Source organism: Convolutriloba macropyga, chromosome 2 (assembly GCF_964194025.1).
Source record: "Convolutriloba macropyga chromosome 2, txConMacr16.3, whole genome shotgun sequence".
In the NCBI taxonomy this organism is placed as follows: domain Eukaryota; kingdom Metazoa; phylum Xenacoelomorpha; order Acoela; family Convolutidae; genus Convolutriloba; species Convolutriloba macropyga.
The window spans coordinates 77859325-77883260 of record NC_134469.1 but is presented as its reverse complement, the minus strand read 5'-3'; the positions used below and the strand labels follow the sequence as shown (position 1 = coordinate 77883260).

The 23936-nt window shown below is 36.7% G+C and overlaps 2 protein-coding genes across 2 annotated transcripts in view; both read left to right on the top strand.

The window, feature by feature from the left end:
- Positions 1-23936, top strand: part of LOC142334730 (protein sidekick-1-like) — a 276341-nt gene that overhangs the window by 13550 nt on the left and 238855 nt on the right. The window lies entirely within an intron of this gene.
- Positions 3684-23936, top strand: part of LOC142335008 (uncharacterized) — a 36164-nt gene continuing 15911 nt past the window's right edge. Inside the window, exons 1-5 of the mRNA XM_075383337.1 lie at positions 3684-3693; positions 8588-8815; positions 14345-14563; positions 18289-20979; positions 21281-21582. Coding sequence (XP_075239452.1) covers positions 3684-3693; positions 8588-8815; positions 14345-14563; positions 18289-20979; positions 21281-21582 — 3450 coding nt within the window. The remainder of the gene's footprint in view (positions 3694-8587; positions 8816-14344; positions 14564-18288; positions 20980-21280; positions 21583-23936) is intronic.

Below are 23936 nucleotides of genomic sequence, written 5' to 3'. Positions count from 1 at the left end.
ATAGAAATTCTCAGAAGTTTTTATCAAAAAGTTCCCTATGACAATGTAAAACACGAAACAAAAATCACAAAACAGTGTTATAACAGTAAAAAAAACTTTTTTTGGGAGTGGAAATCAACTTATATGCGTTGGGAGTGCAGGTTAAATTAAAAACATTCGTTTTTTGTAGTGGTTCTAGTTGGGGTAATACTAATTTTTTTGAATTAAAAAAAGTCCTACAATTTGGTCTGATAATTAAATTCAAGCAAATATAGTCATAGTTTTAGATCCTTTGTTTTTTTGAATCGTTTCACTTTCCATCGTTTGGCGCCCATTTGGAAACTAACTAATGCAACGCAAAACTGACGAAGCATTTAATGCAACCTGCCAACAAAAAAAAGTTTCGCACCAAAGCAAATTTTTCCCCTTCCTACGAAAATTGACGGATTGTAGATTCCTGAGTGGTTGGAATTGAGTGCTTGAGTGTTTCAAACAAACACACTAACACACACACACACAAACTGAGGTAACAAATTGGCTACAACTGAATTGGGTGTATTGTCATGTAACTACGTAACAGATATTAATAAACCTATAAAAACAAACAATGGAAAATCCTTTTTGTCAATTCAAAACACTCGTTTACTAGGCAAAATATCTAAAGCACAAGATTTTACCTCCCCAGTTCATGAACACAAAAAAATTGTACCAAACTTTGTGAAATACAGCCGCAGGACTGCGAAGGACTAAGACAAACTTCGATCCCATTGGAAAGTTTTTTCTTTGGGTGCCCCTGCAAAACACATCCCTTCAAAATAATTCTTCAAAACACATCCCTTCCAAATTGAAGGATTTTCTCAACCCTAGTTCTGGCCCCGGCTCTCCAATGCAATGTGGAGCTCTACCCCTGTGCCCTTGCGGCAGTTTTAACTCGAGATCAAGAAAACTGGATTTTAACCGTGAACCCCACAATTTTGATTTTGGGCAAAAACCGTCAGACGCAGTTCCTCATCATCAAAAGATATTGTCTTCAGGGGACAAATATCCAAAAAGTTGGAAAGTTATCTCGCAAGCTTTTCTTCCTGAATGCAATAAAATTTTACTTCGTCTTTATGTGTCTTCTGCGTTTTTAAATATTTTTCTTTTTTCTCTCCATCTTTAACTATTGCTCAAACCTAGCTGTTTTTCCTCTTTCATTTTTTCTTAGGGTTTATAGTTTTAGTATAGAAAAATGAGTAGTTCTCAGTTCCTAAGGAGCAAAAAAGCAAAATTTGTTTAATATAATAAAAATAAAATTTAAATTTTAGATATATTTGGCCTAAAAGTATTGAAAAACAATGATAATTTTTACAAAAGATAAAAAAATAATGGCTGTATATCTGGAAAGGCAACAGATATCTTGTTTAACAAACAAAAGAACAGCAAAGAGTAAGAGTTTTTGAAAAAAACAACATAGACCTTCAACATAAACTTGAAAGCTTAAAATATTTCAGTAACTCGCTGAAGCTTCTATAGCTGAATTTCTTGAAAACCAAAACTTCTTTGGTGAAAAAAAATTAAAAAATTATTCTGAAAAATGCAAAATTTGTTACTAGACAATAAAATTAGTTTGTTAATCACTTTTTCATGCCGAAACGATGTCACAAAAGTCTTCACAGCTGCTAAGTTTCATGCTAGCAGAAACACTGTCGGTATTATTTTATACAAAAAGGGCTAAAAAATGCATTACTTTTTTACCCTCAACATTAAAAGTTTAGTTTTATGCTAAAGGCAAAAAATTTTTGGTTAGCCAATGTTAAATGGTTCAAGAATAATCTGCAGGCCAGTTGCTGTATAAGTTCTTTTGAGTTTGGTTTAAGATTTGTAGAAAAATTTAGCTTGCTTTTAACATGATAAGTTGTTCTGTTCTGCGATTTTTTTCTTCTTATCGAATTGTGCGGAATTGTTGATAGTGACATCAAAACTCTTCAAAAAAAGCCCTCGAATTTTTGTCTTTGTGAGAAGGAATTTCAGCTGTTCTGAGATGATAAGTTAAGGCAGCTGAAAACCGTGTTTCAATTGTTTCCCTGCTTTAGCGAAAAAGCAAAATTAGAGAAATTGAACATGAATTAAATCTTTTCCGTTTTTGCCTCCCCACTCAATTTTGCACCATCATTTGTATCTGCTGTACCATATGAATGATTTTCTATACAAACAAAGCGCATTTACAAATCATCATAACTTCGATGATTTGAAATAAGTACACCTTGAATATAATTCAAGCACTAACCTAAAACGCCATTTTGTAGATTTTAATTGTTATTGACAATACACATTGTTCAACTTCATAGAAATTCTCAGAAGTTTTTCTTAAAAAGTTTCCTCTGACAATATAAAACGCCAAACATACATCACAAAACAGAGTTATTATAGAACAAAAAAACTTTTTGGGGAGTGGAAACCAACTGATATGGTTGGGGAGGGGAGCTTAATTTGGAAACATTCGTTTTTGTAGGGGTTCCAGTTGGGGTAATACTAATTTTTTTTGAACTAAAAAAAGTTCTTCAGTTTGGTCTGATAATTAAATTCAAGCAAATATAGTCATAGTTTTAGATCTTTTGATTTTTTGAATCGTTTCACTTTCCATCGTTTGGCGCCCATTTGGAAACTAACTAATGCAACGCAAAACTGACGACGCATTTCATGCAACCTGCCAACAAAAAAAAGTTTCGCACCAATGCAATTTTTCCCCTTCCTACGTAATTTGACGGATTGTAGATTCCTGAGTGGTTGGAATTGAGTGCTTGAGTGTTTCGCACAAACACACAAACACACACACACAAACCGAGGTAACAAATTGGCTACAACTGCATTGGGTATATTGTAATGTAACTAGGTGACAGATAGTAATAAACCTATAAAAACAAACAAAGGAAAATCCTTTTTGTCATTTCAAAACACACGTTTACGAGGCAAAATATCTAAAGCACAAGATTTTACCTCCTCAGTTCATGAACACAAAAAAATTGTACCATACTTTGTGAAATACAACCGCAGTACTGCGAAGGACTGTGACAAACTTTGATCCCATTGGGAAGTACTTTCTTTGAGTGCCCCTGTACGTGGACAACCATCGTCCCAATCAAGAGTTTACGATGTCTCGCGGGCAGAACGAAGAAGTCTATGTCCGGTCATACCCTGAGCCTCTGGTATCGTGACCTGAAACCAGCAGATGATCAAAACACATCCCTTCAAAATAGAAGGATATTCTCAACCAAGTTCTGGCCCTGGCTCCCCAATGCAATGTGGAGCTCTACCCCTGTGCCCTTGCAGCAGTTCTAACTCGAGATCAAGAACTCCTGGACTTTAACGGTGACCCCCACAATTTTCATTCGAGCCAAAACCGTCAGACACAGTTAATCACCATCAAAATAATTTGCCTTCAGGGGACAAATATCTAAAAAATTGGAAATTTATATCGCAAGTTTTTCTTCCTGATTTCAGTAAAACTTTCCTCGTCTTGATGTGTTTTCTGCATTTTTAAAATTTTTTCTTTTTTTCTCTCCATCTTTAACTAATGCTCAAACCTAGCTATTTTTCCTCTTTTATTTTTCCTTAGGATTTATAGTTTTAGTATTAAAAATGATTAACTCTCAGTTGCTATATAGCCTCCTAACATGAAGGTAAGCCGTTTAATCCAATTAGTAGGAGTGCTAATGAAAGAGATGGCAAGAGGTATTCTTGTACAACCACGCCGACATATACTCGACAAAGCTCTCTCTCTCTCTCTCTCCATCTCTATCTATCTATCTATCTATCTATCTATCTATCTATCTATCTATCTATCTGTCTATCTATCTATCTATCTATCTATCTATCTATCTATCTATCTATCTATCTATCTATCTATCTATCTATCTATCTATCTATCTATCTATCTATCTATCTATCTATCTATCTATCTATCTATCTATCTATCTATCTATCTATCTATCTATCTATCTATCTATCTATCTATCTATCTATCTATCTATCTATCTATCTATCTATCTATCTATCTATCTATCTATCTATCTATCTATCTATCTATCTATCTATCTATCTATCTATCTATCTATCTATCTATCTATCTATCTATCTATCTATCTATCTATCTATCTATCTATCTATCTATCTATCTATCTATCTATCTATCTATCTATCTATCTATCTATCTATCTATCTATCTATCTATCTATCTATCTATCTATCTATCTATCTATCTATCTATCTATCTATCTATCTATCTATCTATCTATCTATCTATCTATCTATCTATCTATCTATCTATCTATCTATCTATCTATCTATCTATCTATCTATCTATCTATCTATCTATCTATCTATCTATCTATCTATCTATCTATCTATCTATCTATCTATCTATCTATCTATCTATCTATCTATCTATCTATCTATCTATCTATCTATCTATCTATCTATCTATCTATCTATCTATCTATCTATCTATCTATCTATCTATCTATCTATCTATCTATCTATCTATCTATCTATCTATCTATCTATCTATCTATCTATCTATCTATCTATCTATCTATCTATCTATCTATCTATCTATCTATCTATCTATCTATCTATCTATCTATCTATCTATCTATCTATCTATCTATCTATCTCCTACTCTCTCTCTTCAATATTACTCAAAATTCGTACTACAAGACTGGATGGTAACTGGCTCTGGAAGGACGTTACTGGCCGGAATACTTTTTTTACTGGAACCCTCGCTGGTCCCAGACACAAACAGATTTGTATCACTCAATGGCAACCAAGTTCATACAACTCACTGCACAGAAATGACACAATCTTCAGATTCCCAACTGCAATGAACATTGCCAGTGAAAACTCTCAAACTCGAATAGATTCAGCAGACAGAGAACTGTCATGGCATTTTTTAAAGCTAATCACAGACTAGGTCCCCAGAGAATGTCCTATTCTTTTTTAAACAAAGCATGCAGACCTAACAGACTCAGTCTCTTCAGAATACACGTTATTAGTTTATTCTTGACTCCGGTGTTTTTAGCGATTACTTGCGTAATAAAGGACTCTTTGAGTGGTTTTTGGGTAGGTTAGTCAGTCAGAATTAGACAAGCCTACTTCTCGTGCTCAAATAAATATCACTATCCCTGTTAAACTTTAGGCATTAGATAGAGCCCAACTAGGGTGTGCCTTAGAAGGGATGTTCAAGCAACTGTTTACCAATAAGATTTTCATTGATTTCCGTCTAATTGAAATTGGTGCCCTATAAATCCGGTTTTTGGTATAAAAAGCTAATAAATTACCAACGGTAGCATATCCCTTGTCGACGTCTAGATTTTATGAAAAGACCCAAAAAGTCAAGGGCGGAACTATATTGACCCAAGTTACACGGTTTTAGAGATAGCAGGTTCGAGTCATCTAAGCTCTTATTCTTTAGCAGTACGTGGAGTTTGTTATCATCACATTTGGGTTGGTACAGTGCTACCATATATGGTGGAAAAGTAACAATGCGAAATATGAGCTGAATGGTTACGTAACGCGTCTTGAAAATATAAAATTATTCTCTTTTAATTGACGTTGACTGGTACAAAATTGTTATTGCTGTTTATTTCTACTAATACATCGGTATGAAATCAACTCCATCAGTAAGATCATGTTCGGATCATACTAGAAAGAGAGAATTTTTTATTCAAAGATCCAAAATGATCAATGCCAGTTAGGCCTTATGACCTACCAATTCAAGACAATTTGAGCGCTTATCAGAGGTGTGTTGTCCATGAAACTAAACTTAAAAAAAGGAGGTTGGCGTGTCGGAAAGCCGAATAATCAGATAGCCGAAAACTTTGAGCGCCATTGACCTAAATGCAACTCGTGTCATTTTTCTGAAAACTTGAAGAATTTACGGTTTTTGAGACGTCTGACAAAGTTCAAGAAACGATAAAAATTTGAGTAGGTTTTGATTATTTTTCGGCTATGTGACCATTCGGCTATCTTAGTTTAAGAACAAACGAACTCAGGCAACAGAACAGTGTTTATAAAATTTATTCGAGTGTACAAAGATTAGCTTGGTAAGATTGTTCACGTTTTGGCTTAAGCAGTTACGAGAGGTTTCGTTTGAGGTTTCGTTTTGAAAAGCTAAAAATGCTCAAATCAGTCAAAATGTAATTTTGTCATTTTATATAAAAGCTAGCTGTGCCGTTCAATAAAGTCCAATAAAGACACTCAAGCTAAGAACCGACAGATGAAGTTTGCGATGAAAAAGTTAAATTTCTGGCTCACCTAGCACGAAAAATCAATACCAAAGAATGTATTAAAAATTTAGTTCAAAAAATTTGCTTTTGATCAATTTCAGTAGCCAAAAAAGAACATTTTTCAATCAGAATTCTATGACATGATTTGCGCATGATTCAAATTGTGTACGTTTTCCTTGTTCAAGAGACTGAATAATGAACCGAAAGATTGTGGCTTGAATTTAATTGTAATATATGAGATGGAGCAAGCGATTGGTATAAAAAAACAGACCGACTAGCAATATTTTTTTGTTTTTTTTCCGGGCATCATTTTGTTTTTCATTGCATCTTATAGGGCGCAGACTCATCATGATAAGGTATTTTCTCATGTTACAAAACTGAACAAATCCGACAACTGGTAACCAAAGGAAATCTAATTAAAAAACTTGTCTTGAAATTCACTGCATGCAATTTTGACTCGAGCGATAGCCGGACTACCTATTACGCTGTTACATAACAAAATACCCATTGTCATTTTACCAAATCTGTTCCCTCTGATCTTTTCGTTCAATAATCCGATTTGAAAATAGTTGTCGGTAATACAAGCTTGTTTTGATCATAATTAAGGGAACAATTAAGTCCCGCGTTCGGTTGTGACAGTTGTATATCACGTCCCAAAGGCTGCATAGTCATGGCCATTGCTTGCGAGACATGGCAAAAATGCACTATCTAAACATTATGCTAAATGATACTCATTGTAGTTTCAGCGCTGACGGCCAAACAAGCCGATAAAAAAGCAAGCCGAATTTTGAAAAAAAGTAAATAAGCTGGAAACTTTTAAAAGAGCCGTATTATAATTTGTCGCTGGTGCGTGCGACGGATGCAAGTGCCGCATTACGACCCAACGAGGATGAGAAGCATGTCAACTAGTGCTTGTATTCACTAGATAATTAATAAAAGGACCTAACTTTTGTCTAACTGAAGAAATTTGAATTATTTTGAATCAAAGCAGCGGTCAACCTAACCGCTCAAAAATTTAACTGATATTGAAATCGATATTTCATTTCCTATGGGCAGTCAAAGTTAACTATGATCAGCGGAGAGATAAACAGATGTTTCACTAGCAGCGTCGACAACACACTAAATAATGTTAAGGTAATTTTACCTTGATAAGTTTGAGGTAAAATTTTGTTAAGATGTAAATAAGGTAAACGTAACCTGAATTAAATTTAGCTTAATTTTAGTGCAGAAATAAAAATTACTTAAACCATGTTGAGGTAAATTTACCCTAACTATCGTTTTTAGCATATCAAGGACAAAAGATTACGTTTAAGAAACAAGTTTTCTCATGAGAAACGTTTAGATTCATTATTTTTTACAATTCAAAGAATTTGAATTGTATTGGGGCGCTGTCTTTTTTTTTAAGATCTGTTCACACATTTTCATGATTTTTGAAGTCAAATTGGAGTAGTGATTTTGGTCACGCCGAAATAGGAAATGAAGCGAAAAAGCGAGTGGTTTTGCGGCGTGAATTTTTTTCGCTCTAATTTTAAAGTAGAGTGAGAAAACGGTGTTTGAACAAAAATTCGGTTTCTCGGTAGTGGTTTTTTGTTCACATGCGGCAGTTTCACTCTGATTTTTACTGTTTTTTCGATTTTTTGGATCGGATTTTTTTTCTAAATGGTTTTCCCAATCTATTCACAGCTCATTCTAGACCTAGTTTTTTGTTTGAATTAATTTTTCATTTCTCGCTAGTGGTTTTTTTGGTTCACATGCGGCATTTTGACATTGATTGTCTGTTTTTTCTTATTTTTTTATCTGATTTTTTCTAAAATGGTTTTCGCATTTCACTCATAGTTCATTCTAGGTCTAGTTTTTCTGTTTAGTCAATGAAAATTCTTTGAATTGTACGTCAGGACTTGTCCTGCTATGTCTTTAAATTAGACCGAAAATTGTAAGCAAATTATTTACCTGAAAATTACTTGAAATTTTACCTTAACTTACCTAAACTAACCTTAAAAATGCTTTAATTTGTCGCCTTAGATATTAAAATAAAATTATCTGAAACTTTACTGGTTACCTTAAGAACTAGGATGCAAACTTAAGGTATTTTTATGGTAAATATCTTATACTTTTTAAGTTAAATTCAGATGAAAGTTTGGGAGGTGCCCTGTTAATTTTTCATAGACTTTTCAGATAAGGTTACGGTAAGTTAAGATTCGTTAAGGCAAGGCAAAACTATCTGAACGTTTCAGGTAATTTAAGGTATTTTTCAGGTATATTTACCTTAACAATATTTAGTGCGAAGAACAGCGAACACTGAACTGGTATTTGCATACTTAAAAGCTGTTGTTTGTCTGTAGGCAGGTATGTGTCGGGCGATGCGGAGGCTGGAATTGGTGGCAAAGTAATGTCTGGCAACATGGGACCCGATCCAGCTGCAACAGCGGTGGACAGTGGCGATGGTATCATCAATGTTAAGAAGAGTCCAGAGCATGACTTGAACTTCAACATAGAACAGCAGGGGAGTGGGGACTTCATCATCACGGACTTAGATGCCAGTCAGGAACTGATGGACCAGATTGATCAAGGTAACCCGAAAGAACACTAGATCAACACTTTTCTGTCTTCTTAGGGGTCAAAGCATGTTCTAAGCACTTTTTTGGGAATCTAATATTGAGTTGTATTTTTGAGTTCTATGAATCAAAGTAGCACGTTAGAACGGGTCTTGTCATTCAAAGTTATTCGTTATTCATTTTTAACTTGTATAAGGACCCCAACCATTAGACAACAAACTTGAACATTTTGCCGCGAATAGTAAATTCCATTGGGTAAAAATGTCAGTGTTATTTTTTACTAGGCTTTTAGATTAGAGTTGAAATCGTATGTTGACAGCAGTGACAGCAAGCAAAACTAGAAAAGGTTTCATTCAAAATTGGAAATCCACCATGCTTGTTCTTGAAGAGGCGTGGACACGTGACCAAATCTTGTCACTTTTATGACTGCTATAGACTCTAATTTCGACGAAAACCAATGCGTCAATTAGACGGAAATAAAGAAAAGCCTAATTGATCGTTGACTTCAGAAAACTGATTTTGGATTAAGAAGGCACTTAACTGTTTGGTAACTGCTCATAAATCTCAAGTAATTCAAAATCAATCCAAACAATAATGATTTATTCTTACGTCACAACACGTTCTATTGTCTAAATCGTGGACAAATGTGACAATACCTCGTCGTATTTCTCTATGATTCAATTCACTGCTTTACATTGTATTTTTGCATCCAATTAGCCTAATGCTAACGATCTACACACATAGATATAAAACTAATTTTTGTTGATTATCATGTCAAAGTACGTTCAAACCAGTGATTTGCCTTCTTTATCCGTAATAGGAAAAATGAAGAATTTTTAACTAACCAAAAATCTATTAAGTCTGCATTAATTTCTGTTTAATTAGCATTTTGTTTCCAGTTTTTATTCGACGATAGCTCAAAAACAAAAATCGTTAGCAAATGTGACAGATATTTTCAAACTTTCTCGAATATGACCCAAATACTCCTTACTGTCACTGCTATCTCCGCTCGCTTAACTTTAATCCTAAAACATGGGTAGTGAAAAAGCCAGACAAAATGAGCAAATTTGCTTTTTTTTCGTGTACATTTTGCGGTGTAGTCACAAAAAGTCACAATTTTACACTGTGTACTATATGCATTTGTCATATTGTTACAACATTCCAATGAATGTGAAAAGAGACCTGCATTTAATTTGACCCAGTACCTCTTTAATTTTAGTCCCTGATGTGCAATACAATTACACGACTGGACTATGAAAATGCCGTACCGTGGATGCATTTTTATTGCACTTGATATCCTAACTTCTCTGCCCAACTTTAATATGAACAAGTTAAGCATCCTGTTGAACTACACCAAAATCATTACAATGCTTGTTTCTCCCTTTGCGATTTTTCAAATTAATCGAGATTATGAAATAAAAATCAAGAATAAAGAAAAACCAAATTTTATGTTGAGGATGTTATGCAAAAGTCCAATTTTGCGGAAGTCTCCTAAATGTGTAATTTTAAACCTTCCAAAAGTAGCAAAGTTTATCATTGAAGGATAAAAGCAATTACTTTGCATGTTACATTTTAAATTGCATCGTTGACAAGCTCAATAGACATTAATTCAGGAGGACTGTTTCTGATTTGTTCTCTAGAATCCATATGAGCTCAAAATTCTGTAATTATTTGAATAAGTCTACCGAATTTTCATCAATTTTTAAAAACTAATTTCTCCAAAGTATGATCTCCCGTGTTTATTTGTTTGGTTTTCTTTCATTAAATGAAATTGTTAAATAAGGCTATTTTGGTTCATCAATTCCACATTTTGCCTGGCGTTTTGGCTTTTTATTCTATATATTGATTTCTTTTGCATTATGTCTCCGTTCATTCACTTTCGCAATTCGTGATCAGTGTTTTTTATTGGATTTCGTTCTCTGTTGAACAATACGTTAAGTCGTTACTGAACTCATAAAAAAGAAGATCCTTGCAGAAAGAAAACCTATCTAAATATGAGTGCTTTTCGTTCCACGACATTTCAACCTAACTATTGACTGGTTTAGAGTTCGAAGCGATACAATTTCTGCAAGTATGTCTTGCAAATGCATTAATTTCAAATGGAGCCTACAACGTGAAAATGCTTGCAGACATTGGCCAGACACTTCAGTATAGAAGTACCGCCTTTAAACCGTAATTTTCAGAAATCTGGTCAAAAAGAATCATTCTGCTTTAGTTTAAAGAATTTTGACATAACAAAATATGGGAAACAATTATTTTCTATAGTTAAAAAGGTCGGCAATGACCATAGGTGTTGTTAATAAGAGCTGAGACCATTCTTGTTGAAAATAAATTACCACCAAAAATTGTTTTTGAATTTTATAAATTAAACTTTGATGTTGATAAAATGTCATTTTTTATTTAAATTTTTTTAATGATTGACCAATTATCTAAACATTTACACTGAGCTACAATTTTTTACTAACTACTTTTGACTCCCAATTTAGTGTTCTTTTACAAATGTTTGTTCCCTGTCTTGAGAATTATTGTCCTCTAAGTTGCCTAAAAGTGAAGTTATCAAAAATGTTTACTAGAAATGCAGAGTTTCCGTCTCCCTTTTAAGAGCAGTTGATGTATAATTTGTCGCAAAAAATTTTTTTACCCTATACGTTCTCTATTCCATCACAACACAACTCACTTAAGAAATAGTGAAGATATAAGGAAAGCGTCATTTTTACCGTCAATTTTTATTTGTCAATACCACGAGTGAACAATTGCTTTTAAAGAACTGTTTTCGCCCTAAATAAAAGTTTACCCATCCCAGTAAGTGTTGGGAAACCATAAATAGTGTATAAGATATACATTTAAGGTGGTTTAAAATTACCAATTGTTTATCGATTACCAACAATCCACAATCTATGGGGGTGTGATTTCTATTTCCGTTTCCCGGAAAAAAAATTGAGCCCCCCTCCCCCCACCCACCGAGAATGTAGCAATAGCCACTAATTGATATTTTAAATTCCTGTTTACTAATGTTAACAGTTACAGAAACAGCAATTGTAATAGTAGTGGATATCGAAAATGTTTGTCTCACCCAATGAGCGGTGAGCACAAGCAATTTCAGCACAAGCCTTCAGATCATGAAATAAAAAAATCGAATATGAAGAAGAGAAAGGGGATGCGAGAGATTGAAAACGAGCCCTTGGAGAAAACCAAAATGGATTCCGTGAAGGGAGGTCTACCTGCGACGCCACACAGACCATCCTCAGAGCTGACGAAGAGGTCAGAAGGGTCAAAGCCTTCGAAATTGATGATGCCCTCTTTGCAGATGACTCGACTTTACTTGGGTTGCTGGAAGAATTGGCGAGCGGGAAAGAAGTCATCAAGGCCGAGATGCTCAACTGTGAAGAGAAATGCCACGATGGCCAGGGAGAAGTGATTGCTTTCGGCTGAGAAGCCTCTGAGAAAACCCGCATACTCGGCACTATGTTGGGAAAGAAAGAAGACCGAGCTGCGGGGATCAAAAGAGGGTACACAACCTGGACAAAAGTTAAAAGATGGCTTTGGAGATCGTCCTTGAAAAAGCGAACAAGAGCCCTCATCGTACAGGCGGTAGTTGAGTCAACCATGTTGTTTGACTGCAGTGCGAGAGCGTGGTCACCCACAGATCTGCAGAAAATGCAAAGCATGGTAGACACACGCTACAGGTTTTGTATGGAACGATGGCCGAGGCCTACCGAAGCTAAGAATGCAAAGAGAAGGAACTAACAGCTTCGAAATAAGGCGCCAGCTGGGAGTACAATCGATCAAAACTAAAGTGGAAACCAGAGCCTTAGAGAGAATTGGCCACGTACTAAGAATGCCCAATGAAAGAACAACGAAACGAGTAATCTTGGGCAGATGGAATACCGAAAGAGAAGAGGAAGGATAGTTAAAGGGCGGAACGATCTCATACTGGAAACGAATGATAGCAGAGGCGGGACACGATTGGAAGAATGTTGCAAATGTTGTTAAGGACAGGAAGAAATGGAAGACACTGGTGAAAGAGAGGCAGAGAAAGCTAATCGAGTGGGAAAACGAAATGTGTAAATACCACAAGGGTGGAGTGAAACCCACGCGAAATCAGCGAGTAACTGGAAACTCCCTTCGTTGCAGATGAGAAGGCTGCACGAAAGTATGTAGATCAAAAACTAGACTCGTGCAACATGAGAGGAGCCACAAGCCTCAACAAAAGTTTTTTACATGTGAAGAATGCCAGAAAACTTCCAAACAGAAACAAAACCTGACGAACCATCAGAAAAGTTGCGATGGAGCGCCGAAAGGTTTCTGTGGAGCGTGTGGTGACCGATTTTTTAGTAGAAACCATTCCCGTCATGCTAAATTGTATTGTAGAGCACGAGGGAGTAACGTGCAAACTGAGAGACAAGCCGCAACAGTGAGAGATATAAAACAATGCCCCAGCTGCATGCTATTGATCTCAGCCACGAACATTTCACGACACAGAAACACATGCGAAGAAGAACCGACTGAAGACTAATCTGCAGTCCTCAGTGCGAATATCACAATGGTGCTAAATTTGTAAATAAATGTGAATAAACGTTAGCTTTTAATCTCCATGTGAAAACCTGCCCGCTTAACGGAAAAATGAGGTTTTTTTTGTAAAGTTCCCATTTGCGGGCCCAACTCAGGATACCTTTTTCAGAAGTTATGCCGTGGCCTAAACAGACTAGAAAAGAGATAATTCGCCATAACCTTGATCGGAACAACTGCAAAGTGACCCTAATAAAAGACGAAGTAAAGCGAAATGTCATTACTACTCATTCAACTCCGGAAGAGTACAACTGGCGGATCCTAGGATCGTCCTTAGTTTTCGGCGTTTTCCTGTAAGACACAGTGTGTGTCAGCTGCCCTGGAGCGGGATGGTTAAAAATGGCTAAAGAGTGTGTCCAGAACGAATTTATCAAACGGAAAGTGAAGAAAATTGCCATGCTAGGAGGCCGCAACGATGCAGTGAATATGGATAATTCGGAGAATGACGTTGCCGATGTCCTCCTCAAATTCGAAGAAACGACTAAAATGTATCTGGACAAAGGGTTCGAAATTGTATGCGTCCAGTGTCCCGGAAGAAAGAAACATAAAGAAGTTATGAAAGAACTTAATAAAGGATACAGAAAAACATGCAAGAAGCTAAACATTCCCTTCAACTCAACAAAACGTTTTTCTGTCAAACATCTAGCTAAAGACGGAGTCCACCCAAAACCTGACAAGATCAATGAGCTGATGAAGGACATCTACAATGCTCTGAGATCCCTAGGCTAAAGTGTCCATTTGCGGAACCAACTGCTGTGTGGTCTCATGCATAGCAGTCCCTCAAGGCTAATAAAGAGAGCCGTAACGAGCAGAGGAAGAGGAGGAGGATTGAAAAGGACTAAAAATCATTTAATTATAAGACTAGATATCTTTGTGCTTTTGATATATTTGATTAGTGACCATAATTCGATACCTTCTAAGCCAATTTCGTTCATAAATTCAACATTAATCCATATCAGTATGTATTGTTTGTAGGCGATGCACTGAAAGGGTGCCTGATAGACTTCCAGAACTGTACTCTGGCTAACTCCATTGAGATTCTGCAGCTCGTTTCTCCATTTGTCAGTCAACTCCAGGTCCAGAAACAGAACAGGTCTCCTCATCCATATTCCCCGGATAGCATTGATGGAACCGCTAGCATGGGCAACCTTGATGACAGCTCACACGTTGCCATTGACATGCCAATCGCTTCAGGTAACATTAATTCTCTGCAAACGTATGTAAAACAATAATGCAATTGACTATCGTACTGTAATAAAAAGATAGAAACATCTAATACTGTTTCACTGCGATTAAGCTGAAACTTCCAAATTAAGTTCCTTGGACATCTCTTTATAGAAGCATGAATTAGTCAAATGGTCATTTGAGATAGATTTTGAACTTTGAACTTGCAACCCACGCAATCAGATTCTCAATGCCAACGATTGTTGCGTATTTGATTCTCATGAACAGTGATTTTATAACAAGTCTCTCCGCTCATTAAGTGAAAGGACGCAAGAAAAAATACATCTTTTTAAGTCCTTATCGCTAACGCACTCGTCTTTCGCAGCTTTTGTTTCCAAAATCTATGGGGAAATAACTAAATCATTTAAATCGACAATTTTCTCATAGTGACAGCAACATCCTGAAAAATTTTTGGAACAACGTTATCCTTGATAAAACTGCCGTCTAGATAATTTTCAGCAACACAACTTCGAAAAAAAACGCAATTTTTAAGCATTCAGCAAAATTCTCAAACTAAACCGTTCAGAAAATGCAGAATAACAAAAAGGAGATTTGACATGAATCAAATTGCTCGTCAATATAAAAGTTGTCACAAGTTTTTTGGTTGGCAGGAAACAAAAAACCTTTAGAACAACAACTAACCAGTTTTATTTTGTTCTTCATCATGAAAAAACTCTTAAAAACATAAAAATGTGAGCTTTTAAAAGTCAATTCCGTATTTAGGACAAAAAATGGAACTATTATATCATTAAAGTTTGAGTCCAAAATACAAGAGAGAACAAAATTAAATTGATGTTTCTATTTATGACCGCCGATTAATGATTTAATGGCCTTTTAAAATTTTGCTAGAAACACTTATAGACAATTTTTTTCGAAATGTATTTTTGCAATGTTAAATTTGGCCTCAAAAGTCACCCTTTATTTGCAAGTTTTCAGTAATGCACGCAAGGATGTAACGCACTCATTCATATTTTCAATAAAAATGACAGCAACTTATAATGGTTTTCAATCCCTATTAGAAATTTTATTTGCTGCTATTCAATCAACTAAGAGAAGAGTAAGAATATCTTTATTCAAGAAAAGGATGTGAAAATAGAATAATTTTTGTTTCTTGGATGTTTAAATAGGCTTCAAATTTGTCCAAAAAATTAATGAAATTGTTTATCGAGCTTGAACTCATATTTGGCGGCAAACTTTTTTGAAGTTCTCGTAGACGTTGTTGTCTAAGATGATTTTTCATGCAATTATTAGAAAAAAATATTCATACAAATTGGAAAAGAAAATTGCACAGCCAACGCTACCTGGTGAGAAGTGTCACAAAATTATTCCGAGTAAGGTAATTCTATTTTTTTTTAATTTTTGGAAAAAATGTTTTTGTTCATATGTGTTGTTGTCATCCAAAATGCACTAAAATGACGGAAACGCCTAATGTTGTCTACCCGCAACTAAACAGAAGTTTTAAATTTATTTTTTTTATTAGAAATTTTTGTTATAGAATTACGAAGAAACCAAATTGTCAATTGAGACACTATTTGAACTTGTGACCCACACAATCAGGTTTTCGATGCCATCAGTTGTGTTGTAGTATAATCTTTTTTATATTGGTTATGGATGTGGTTATGTTTTGATATGCGTGATTATGGATTTAATTGATTAAATGATTTAAAGTCTCTCCCCTCATTGGGTGAGACAGCGACAACAAATACGCATCTTTTTATGTCGTTATTGCTAATGAACTTGTCTTTCGCAGCTTTTGTTTTCAAACATTTTCGCAAAAAAACTGAGTCATTTAAACCGAGAATTTATTTTTCTCAAAGTGACAGAGCTACATCGTTTTTTATAACAAAGATACCCTTGACAAAAATTTTCCTTGATAGTTTTCAACAATAAAACTTCAAAAAATAATTCGCATTTTTTGAGGGTTCAGCGAAATTCTCGAATTAAACCGCTCAAAAATGCGAATTAACAAAACGAGATTTGGCATGAACTCAATTACTCGTCAATGCACAGAGGGGGAGAACAAGTTGCCACAAGTTTTTTCGTTGTCAGGAAACATAAAATTCTTAGATGTACAACTAACCAGTTTTATTTTGTTCTTCGTCATGAAAAAGCGCCTTAAACATAAAATTGATAGCTTTCAAAAGTTAACTTTGAACTTAGGACAAAAATTTGAATTAAAATATCAATAAAATATGATTCCAATGTATGACCGTCAATTAATCATTAAAATGACTTTTTAAAATTTTGCTAGAAATACATGTATTTTTCGAAAAGAAATGTTTCAATGTTCAATTTGGCCTCAAAAATTACCTTTTTATTTTGCTAGATTTCAGCAATGCACTCAAAGAAGTAACGCACTCAAGCGTGTTTTCAATAGAAATTGGCAACATCTTGCGGTTAGTTTGCAACACTCTCAGAAAGTTTATTTGTTTGTAGTTTCGTCTCGTTACGATTGTCCAAAGGGTCTCTTTAATAGGAAAAATAAGGCTAGCAAATTGCTTAAAAAACAATTTCGACAACGTCAATTTCAAATTGAGTCAATGCAACAAATTAAAAACTTGGATTACTATTTAAGATCATTTCTGGAAAATTCAAATAAAAAAACGGTGAAAATGGAGATTATTTGACCGCACGCGAGAAATTCTGAAAAACCGTTCTCAAAAACGGAAAATGTTCGAGGTTAAATTTGAGCTACGTTGATATAATACGATCATTCAAAAACAAGTAAGTTAAGGAGAATTTTTCTCAAAGGGTTTTAAAAGCTAAATGATAATTAAAGTGAATTTGAAGTGATGTTCCCAACAGATCATTTCAATCGTCACGGAAACAATCTGAGCTCTCATTCGATGCGAAGGTCAATGCATCAACATCACATTCCCGAAGACAATCTTCCATTTTCGCCTCTGGGCCAGAATCGAGAGAGCCGGTCTCTAGCGAAATAGATTTAGGCGCAAATCCTACAGCAGTCGCAGTTTCGAACCCACGAATGGCTGTCGCCCCAACCCCGTCTGCAAAAGTCAAAACCAATGAACATCACGTTAAAGAATCGCTTGAAGTTGAATCTCCACAGCCGAAAAAGAAAGCATTTTTTCCTGTTGTAGTTCCAGCAAGAAGCACTTAAAAAATCAACCTGAAACTTCTTTTTTTTGCCCCTTTTTGCATCAGCTGCCATCACCCCTCAATGTTGAATTCTTATTGACATTAAAAATTGTAAAAAAGTGAGAACATTTCCTAAAAAGTGACTGCGCACAAATACTAATCAAATTTTTTGAAGCTAAAAAAACCAAGAGAAGGCCAACCGTAGCTCCAACTACCTATCACTATTTCAGCCATGAAAAATTTTTGTTGAGAAAAAGTACAAAAATACTTATGAAAATTGAACACGAAGCGTGAAATGGTTCAAAGTTAAATAACGACAGATTTTGAAAAAATCTCCTCTACATTTATTTCTGTTTTTTTCAAGAACTTTTTAATGCAACCTCTTTTGCACATCTCCGCAAAAATAACCAACGGCCAAAATTGGCCAAAATAGTCAGGCTAGTCTAGAGTTCCTAACCCCCAGGGGTTGAACAAATAGTTCAGTTTACGAACATCAAAAATGTTGCGCAACATCTATGTCACCTGATTTCAATCATTTTTTACCATTTGACCTTCCAAAACTGAGTTATAAAACTTTGAGCTGTGTTTTCTTAAAGGTGAATTCGATGGTGGAAAATCCGAGAACAGCGAAGGAGACAGATTGACAAAAGGATCTCTCGAAATCTCCTACCAACATGACGCTGATAGTACTGCGGAAGTAAACATTGACCAACCGGATGGTGGCCTCCCACTCCACCCCAAGCTAGAATCCCCACACACTGAGCTAAACACAGATACTGATCTAGTTATCGAAGGACCATCGGTTTCTGCCGCACTCGAGAGCTCACCAAGTGCCGAGTTCGGATTAAGTCGCACATCATCAACAGACCCTGTTGACGTTGAAGTTCCCAACAGATCATTTCAATCTTCACGGAAACAATCTGAGGTCTCATTCGATGCGAAGGTCAATGCATCAACTTCACACTCCCGAAGACAATCTTCCATTTTCGCCTCTGGTCCAGAGTCAAGAGAGCCGGTCTCTAGCGAAATAGATTTAGGCGCAAATCTGACAGCAGTCGCAGTTTCGAACCCTCGAATGGCTGTCGCCCCAACCCCGTCCGCAAAAGTCAAAACCAATGAACATCACATTAAAGAATCGCTTGAAGTTGAGTCTCCCCAGCCGAAAAAGAAAGGCATTTTTTCCTGTTGTAGTCCAAGCAAGAAACCTTCAAAATCTCCAAGTGCCAGTCCGAAAAAGCCTCATCTCAAACCACCGCAGTCAGAAATTATGGAAACAAGCGTAGATGTTGATAATGTTGTTCCAGTCCAACCTATAAGTCAACATCAAGAAGTCGTCATGAAAACTGACGTTGAAACTCCCGAGTTATTTGTTGTTTCACCTCCTACTAAATATGAACCGATTCAGGTGGAGGAAGTTGACCTCGCAGGTCCCGGACTTCGGGCAGAAGGGGCCGGTGTACTCTCGAATCCGGCACCTAGTATGCCAGATGTTGAAATGGCCCTACCAGATCCAGAGAAAGTCGAAATGTTAGATGACGACATGTTAGAGAAAAGTGAAGGAAAAATTGACTTTGGACTGACAGGAGACGATGTTCAGGTAGAACTCGATGTCGACGCAAGTGATGAAGATCACGAAAAGAAGAAATTTGGCTTGGGATTTGACGGAAGTGACGAAGAGGAAATCAAGGTTAACTTAGGAGGTCCTGCGCTCGAGTCGGGCGTTGATTTTGACTTTGGAACTGACGAGCAAGAATTCCAAGTTGATCACGACATTGAAATTGATCACGACCTTGAAGCTGATCACGACCTTGAAATTAACCACAACCTTGAAGTTGACCATGACCTTGAAATTGATCAAAAACTGGATGTTGATGATGACCTTGAAATTGACGGCAATTTTGAACCGGATATCGACGTTGACGTTGACCTCAAACCAGATGCTGAATTGGAAATTGAACCTGAGGAAATCGATTTTGACCCCGTAGATGAATCTGCTGATGTCGGAGTTGATATTAACTTGGATGAATACGATAGCGCTAAGACACAATTATTCGGAACTGATTTTAGCAAAGGAGAACAACGAAACTTTTCTGGAGTTGGTGTCTCGTTTGAAGGTCATACCGATCCAAACGAGTTCGCATCCAAAGATAATAGCTTCAATTTAGAGGGTTTGGGAGTAGAGAATAGTGGGTTTAATTTTGGGGTATGTACGGGCGCGAATGAAGAGGAGCAGAAACGAATCGACGATGACAGAGATGAACGTTTGGAACATAAATCGATCCCCGAATTCAGCCGCCCAAAATTGGAACATGACAACCCGAAATTCTCCGGCAAGACCTTAGATCCTGATGAAAACTTCCCGGATAAAAAGATTGATGTCAGTTTCACCCGCGATGACAAGTCGTTGCCCAGTATGAAAAAATCGGTGGCTGGTTTTGGAGAAACAGATTCGGCGGATGAGGAGTCAAATAATGACGAAATGAGAATCAATTTTAATGCAAACCCGAATGTATTAGTCACTAAGCCTGAGGAGAGCCTGGAATTCGGAGAAATTTCTAAAGACAGCGGCAGTGAAAAAGGATTCAACTTCGGTATTGACGCTGCGGCCGATGACAGTGAAGCAGGTGAAGAGAAAGAAATTCGGCTAACCAAGAAAAAACTTGCACCCGGTTTTATGAAGCCAGCTATTCAAACAGACGCAGACGCAGACGCAAAAGTTGAAATTGAGCCAGAAGATGATATGTTTAGCGCAAATTTGGATGTAACGCCCGAAACAAAACCTGAAAACTTGTTCCGAATTGACGGCAGTGCCGCTCAAGAAGGGGGAATAAAAGCAGACATAGATCCCCTGAAATTGGAGTTTGGAGAAATCAACAAAAGCAAAGATGGAGATGATAATGACGACAAGAGTGATAGGGGTGGGTTCAACTTCGGAATCGATTCTGGCGACGGTACTGAAGACACATGGGCGATTGTTGAGAAAGAAGCCCGGTTGGAGACCAAAAAAGAGACATCTCCGATTCCCAGTCTCGAACCAGACCTAGAAACAGAGGCTGATGGGGGTGTCGACGATGCGGACGACAAGGAAGACAAGGATGAGGGGGTCAATTTTGGAGCAAGTGGGGGGATTGGGGGTGCAATTAAGAAGGGATTGAGGTCTTTCTTTGGAGGGGCAGACGAAGAGAGCAGTGAAGTAAAGGCGACAGATGACAAGAACGGGTCAAATGATGAACAGATGTCAAAAGATGATAAGGTTGAAGAGGAGGACGATGTTGGCGCTGTCAAAGGTAAGTGATCGAATCCTCAATTTTGGCTCTTCTTGCCACGGAAAATTTTGCCAGGTAATAAAGATAATAAAGATAATAATGATAATAAAGATTTTTTCATTGTATTTTCATTACTCTTCGAATATTGGGTTTCTCAAAGAAATTCACTGATCACTCTGTTTATTTTTTCAAACAAATTTTAATTTCTGAATTGATTACTAAAAATTCTCCTCCAAGAAAACAGACGATCAAAATGCTCGCAAATCTTATAGTTTTTTCTTGCTTCAATTTTCTTGATCGTCAATTTTTCGTTTTGTTTTAGCTTCTACGCTCCACGCGGAAGTACCTCTGAGCCTTAACCTTGAACATGAAGGGAAGAAAGATTTTATGGTACCCGACGAAAAGCCGCGTGCAGCCACAATCGACTTGAATGTGAATCCAGAGCAGCTGGGCAATGGACCCCCAAGTGAAGAGACTCCCCGCGAGAGATCCAAGACAGACCAGCCAGTACCAGCTGTTAAGGAAGACCACCGCAACGGACTTCCCACTTCCCCTATTTCGCACGTGGAGCCGGTTTACAAGCCAGAGTACAAAATCATCATCGATCCAGTTACAGGACAAAAGGTACAGTTGTGATGTTTATTTTTATCACTTCCTTTTATGGAAATTCGATTACCGCAAATTTTGGTATTGGCAAACTCCCTGTCGTCTTCTGAATTTCTGCTAGGCTCAACAGTGAGGGGACTCTGTCGCCCAGAAGATCGATCAAATAAAATAAACCAAAGGTTTTGACTTGCTGAAGCAAGCGTTAATTTGTTACTCTGCTAATTCCCCTCTTCCACTCTTTTATGCTGTTGCAATTTAGATTGCCTTGAAATAAGTTAATTCACAATGGGGCTCGTAACATCAATTCTAGTTATATGGATAACAAAGGTAAGAGAATTACTTGAACATCAATGGAAAAGACAAATTCAAGACAATTTATATTAGTAATTACAATAATAATACCAATATCCGTGGTTCACTTCCCAAATGAACTAAATCAAAACAGTTCACAGTATCCCAACTGGTCTTGCAATTACAAACTTCCAGAGTTCAGTCTCAATAAACTCTCAATCTCTCCTTTGCGTTTCACACTATCTTGTAAAGTTTAGTCCCACTAAACCAACTATTTTCCCTCGCTTATGCGAAAATCTGTCTTGAGTCCAAACTTGAAGTTCTCCCAAAATTCTCCAATTTCTCTGCCAAAATTTCTCTGTGTCACTTCAATTTATACTCAACCAATATGCTCTCATCTTAAGCAAACAAACCTTAGTCTCTTAAAAAAAAACATTTCAACTTACACTTTGAATCTGTCACATTCTGTAGGTGGGCTTTGTTTGCTATGCAAACAACCAATATCAAACTATGCTCTGTCATTCAACTGCTACCAATCATTGTTCAACTTTCTCCTTATCTTAAGTAAATGACCTTTGGACGATTTTATGTAAACAAACCCAATTCGCTTCATCTCATATATGCACTTGACATGTCAATCCGTGTTTGCTTAGTAAACATTGAACGTTGCTCTGAATAGTTCTTATTCCTCTATTTCTGCTATCAAATTAACCCGCTGCAATCAATCACTGTCAAAAATCATATAATGAATAATTAACTAAACTCAACCCCAAAGCTAAGAGCAGTCGCCATTCTGAGTTTTTTCAACACCTCATGCAATTCCCCAGTTGCAAACTGCCGAAAAGTCTGATATTCCTAAAAGCGCTCAATTTGACCTCCAGGGGTCAATCAGGGGTCAATAGTCAAAGATGAAGGGTCAATTGGGTAAAAATAATTTTTGGCGCGGAAAGTCCTGCCATAGTTACACTTACCCACCAATTTTTGTCACCCAACTCCTAATAGAACACGAGCAATGACCGCGCAGACTTTTCATCGACCTCCCAGATGACCCGAAAATTCCAAACTTAATAACTCGTGAAGTAGTGGTCAAAACGTCTTCGGATAAAAATTTCTAGTTAATATAGGGTGCCACCAACTTGCCTGCCAAGTTTCATGACTAACGGATCAGCTGTTGCGAGTCGTTTGCAATTCGACAATTTTTCATGGAGTCTTGGGTGCTGAAACCCAAAAAATCGGAGTTTGTCAAAATTGACTGGGGTGGGTATTTTTTGTCACTAACTGTCCTGGGTTATCATATTAATACCATTTCAAAATCATTTGGGCCCTAGAAATTCGTATCTTTCGGTTTTCGGTTTGCGGGTCGTCCCGAAGCACCGACATCCGGTCGCAGGCGGAAGTTAAAAATAGCACCGATCGAAAGCCATTGAAAACTTACACTAAAACTCCAAAAATCATAGGGCTACTACCAATAATCCACGAGCAATTCTAATTTTACGTTCCGCAGCACGGGCGTGCGCTGGTTTCGTGCAGGTTGGTGTGGATTCAAATCTGACAATAAAATCGGACTCCTTGTACCCAAATTAGTCTATCCGCCAAATTTCATGTCAAATCGACTTCAGCTTTCCGAAAAAATACTATTTCAATTTAGGTGCTAACTAACTTCCTGTGATAATTACCAATATTCTCAAAAATCCCCATTTTACATTCTAAACCCTTCCCGAGATCATGCAAAAACCTTAACTCATACGTGTGTGAGATCCCTGACCGTAGAGATACGTATTTGAGCCACGATTCCACTTAGAAATTGTAGAGTGGGATTCAAGGTGCGAATCCAAGTTGTTACTAATTTGTGGGATTACCACTATTAGTTTTGCTTAGCAATTGAGCTACGAATGTAGCTGTATTTTATCTGACGTGGAAATCCTCCTCGAATCCAATGGGATTCTTCTTATCGGAAAACAGAGTAGATTAACAGCAACTGAATTAAGTGATGAAATTTATGAGAATGAAAAAAGATAATAAGTGGGTGATGTGAACAAACTGAAAAGATGACTTATTAGTCGGCGGCAAACTTAACATAT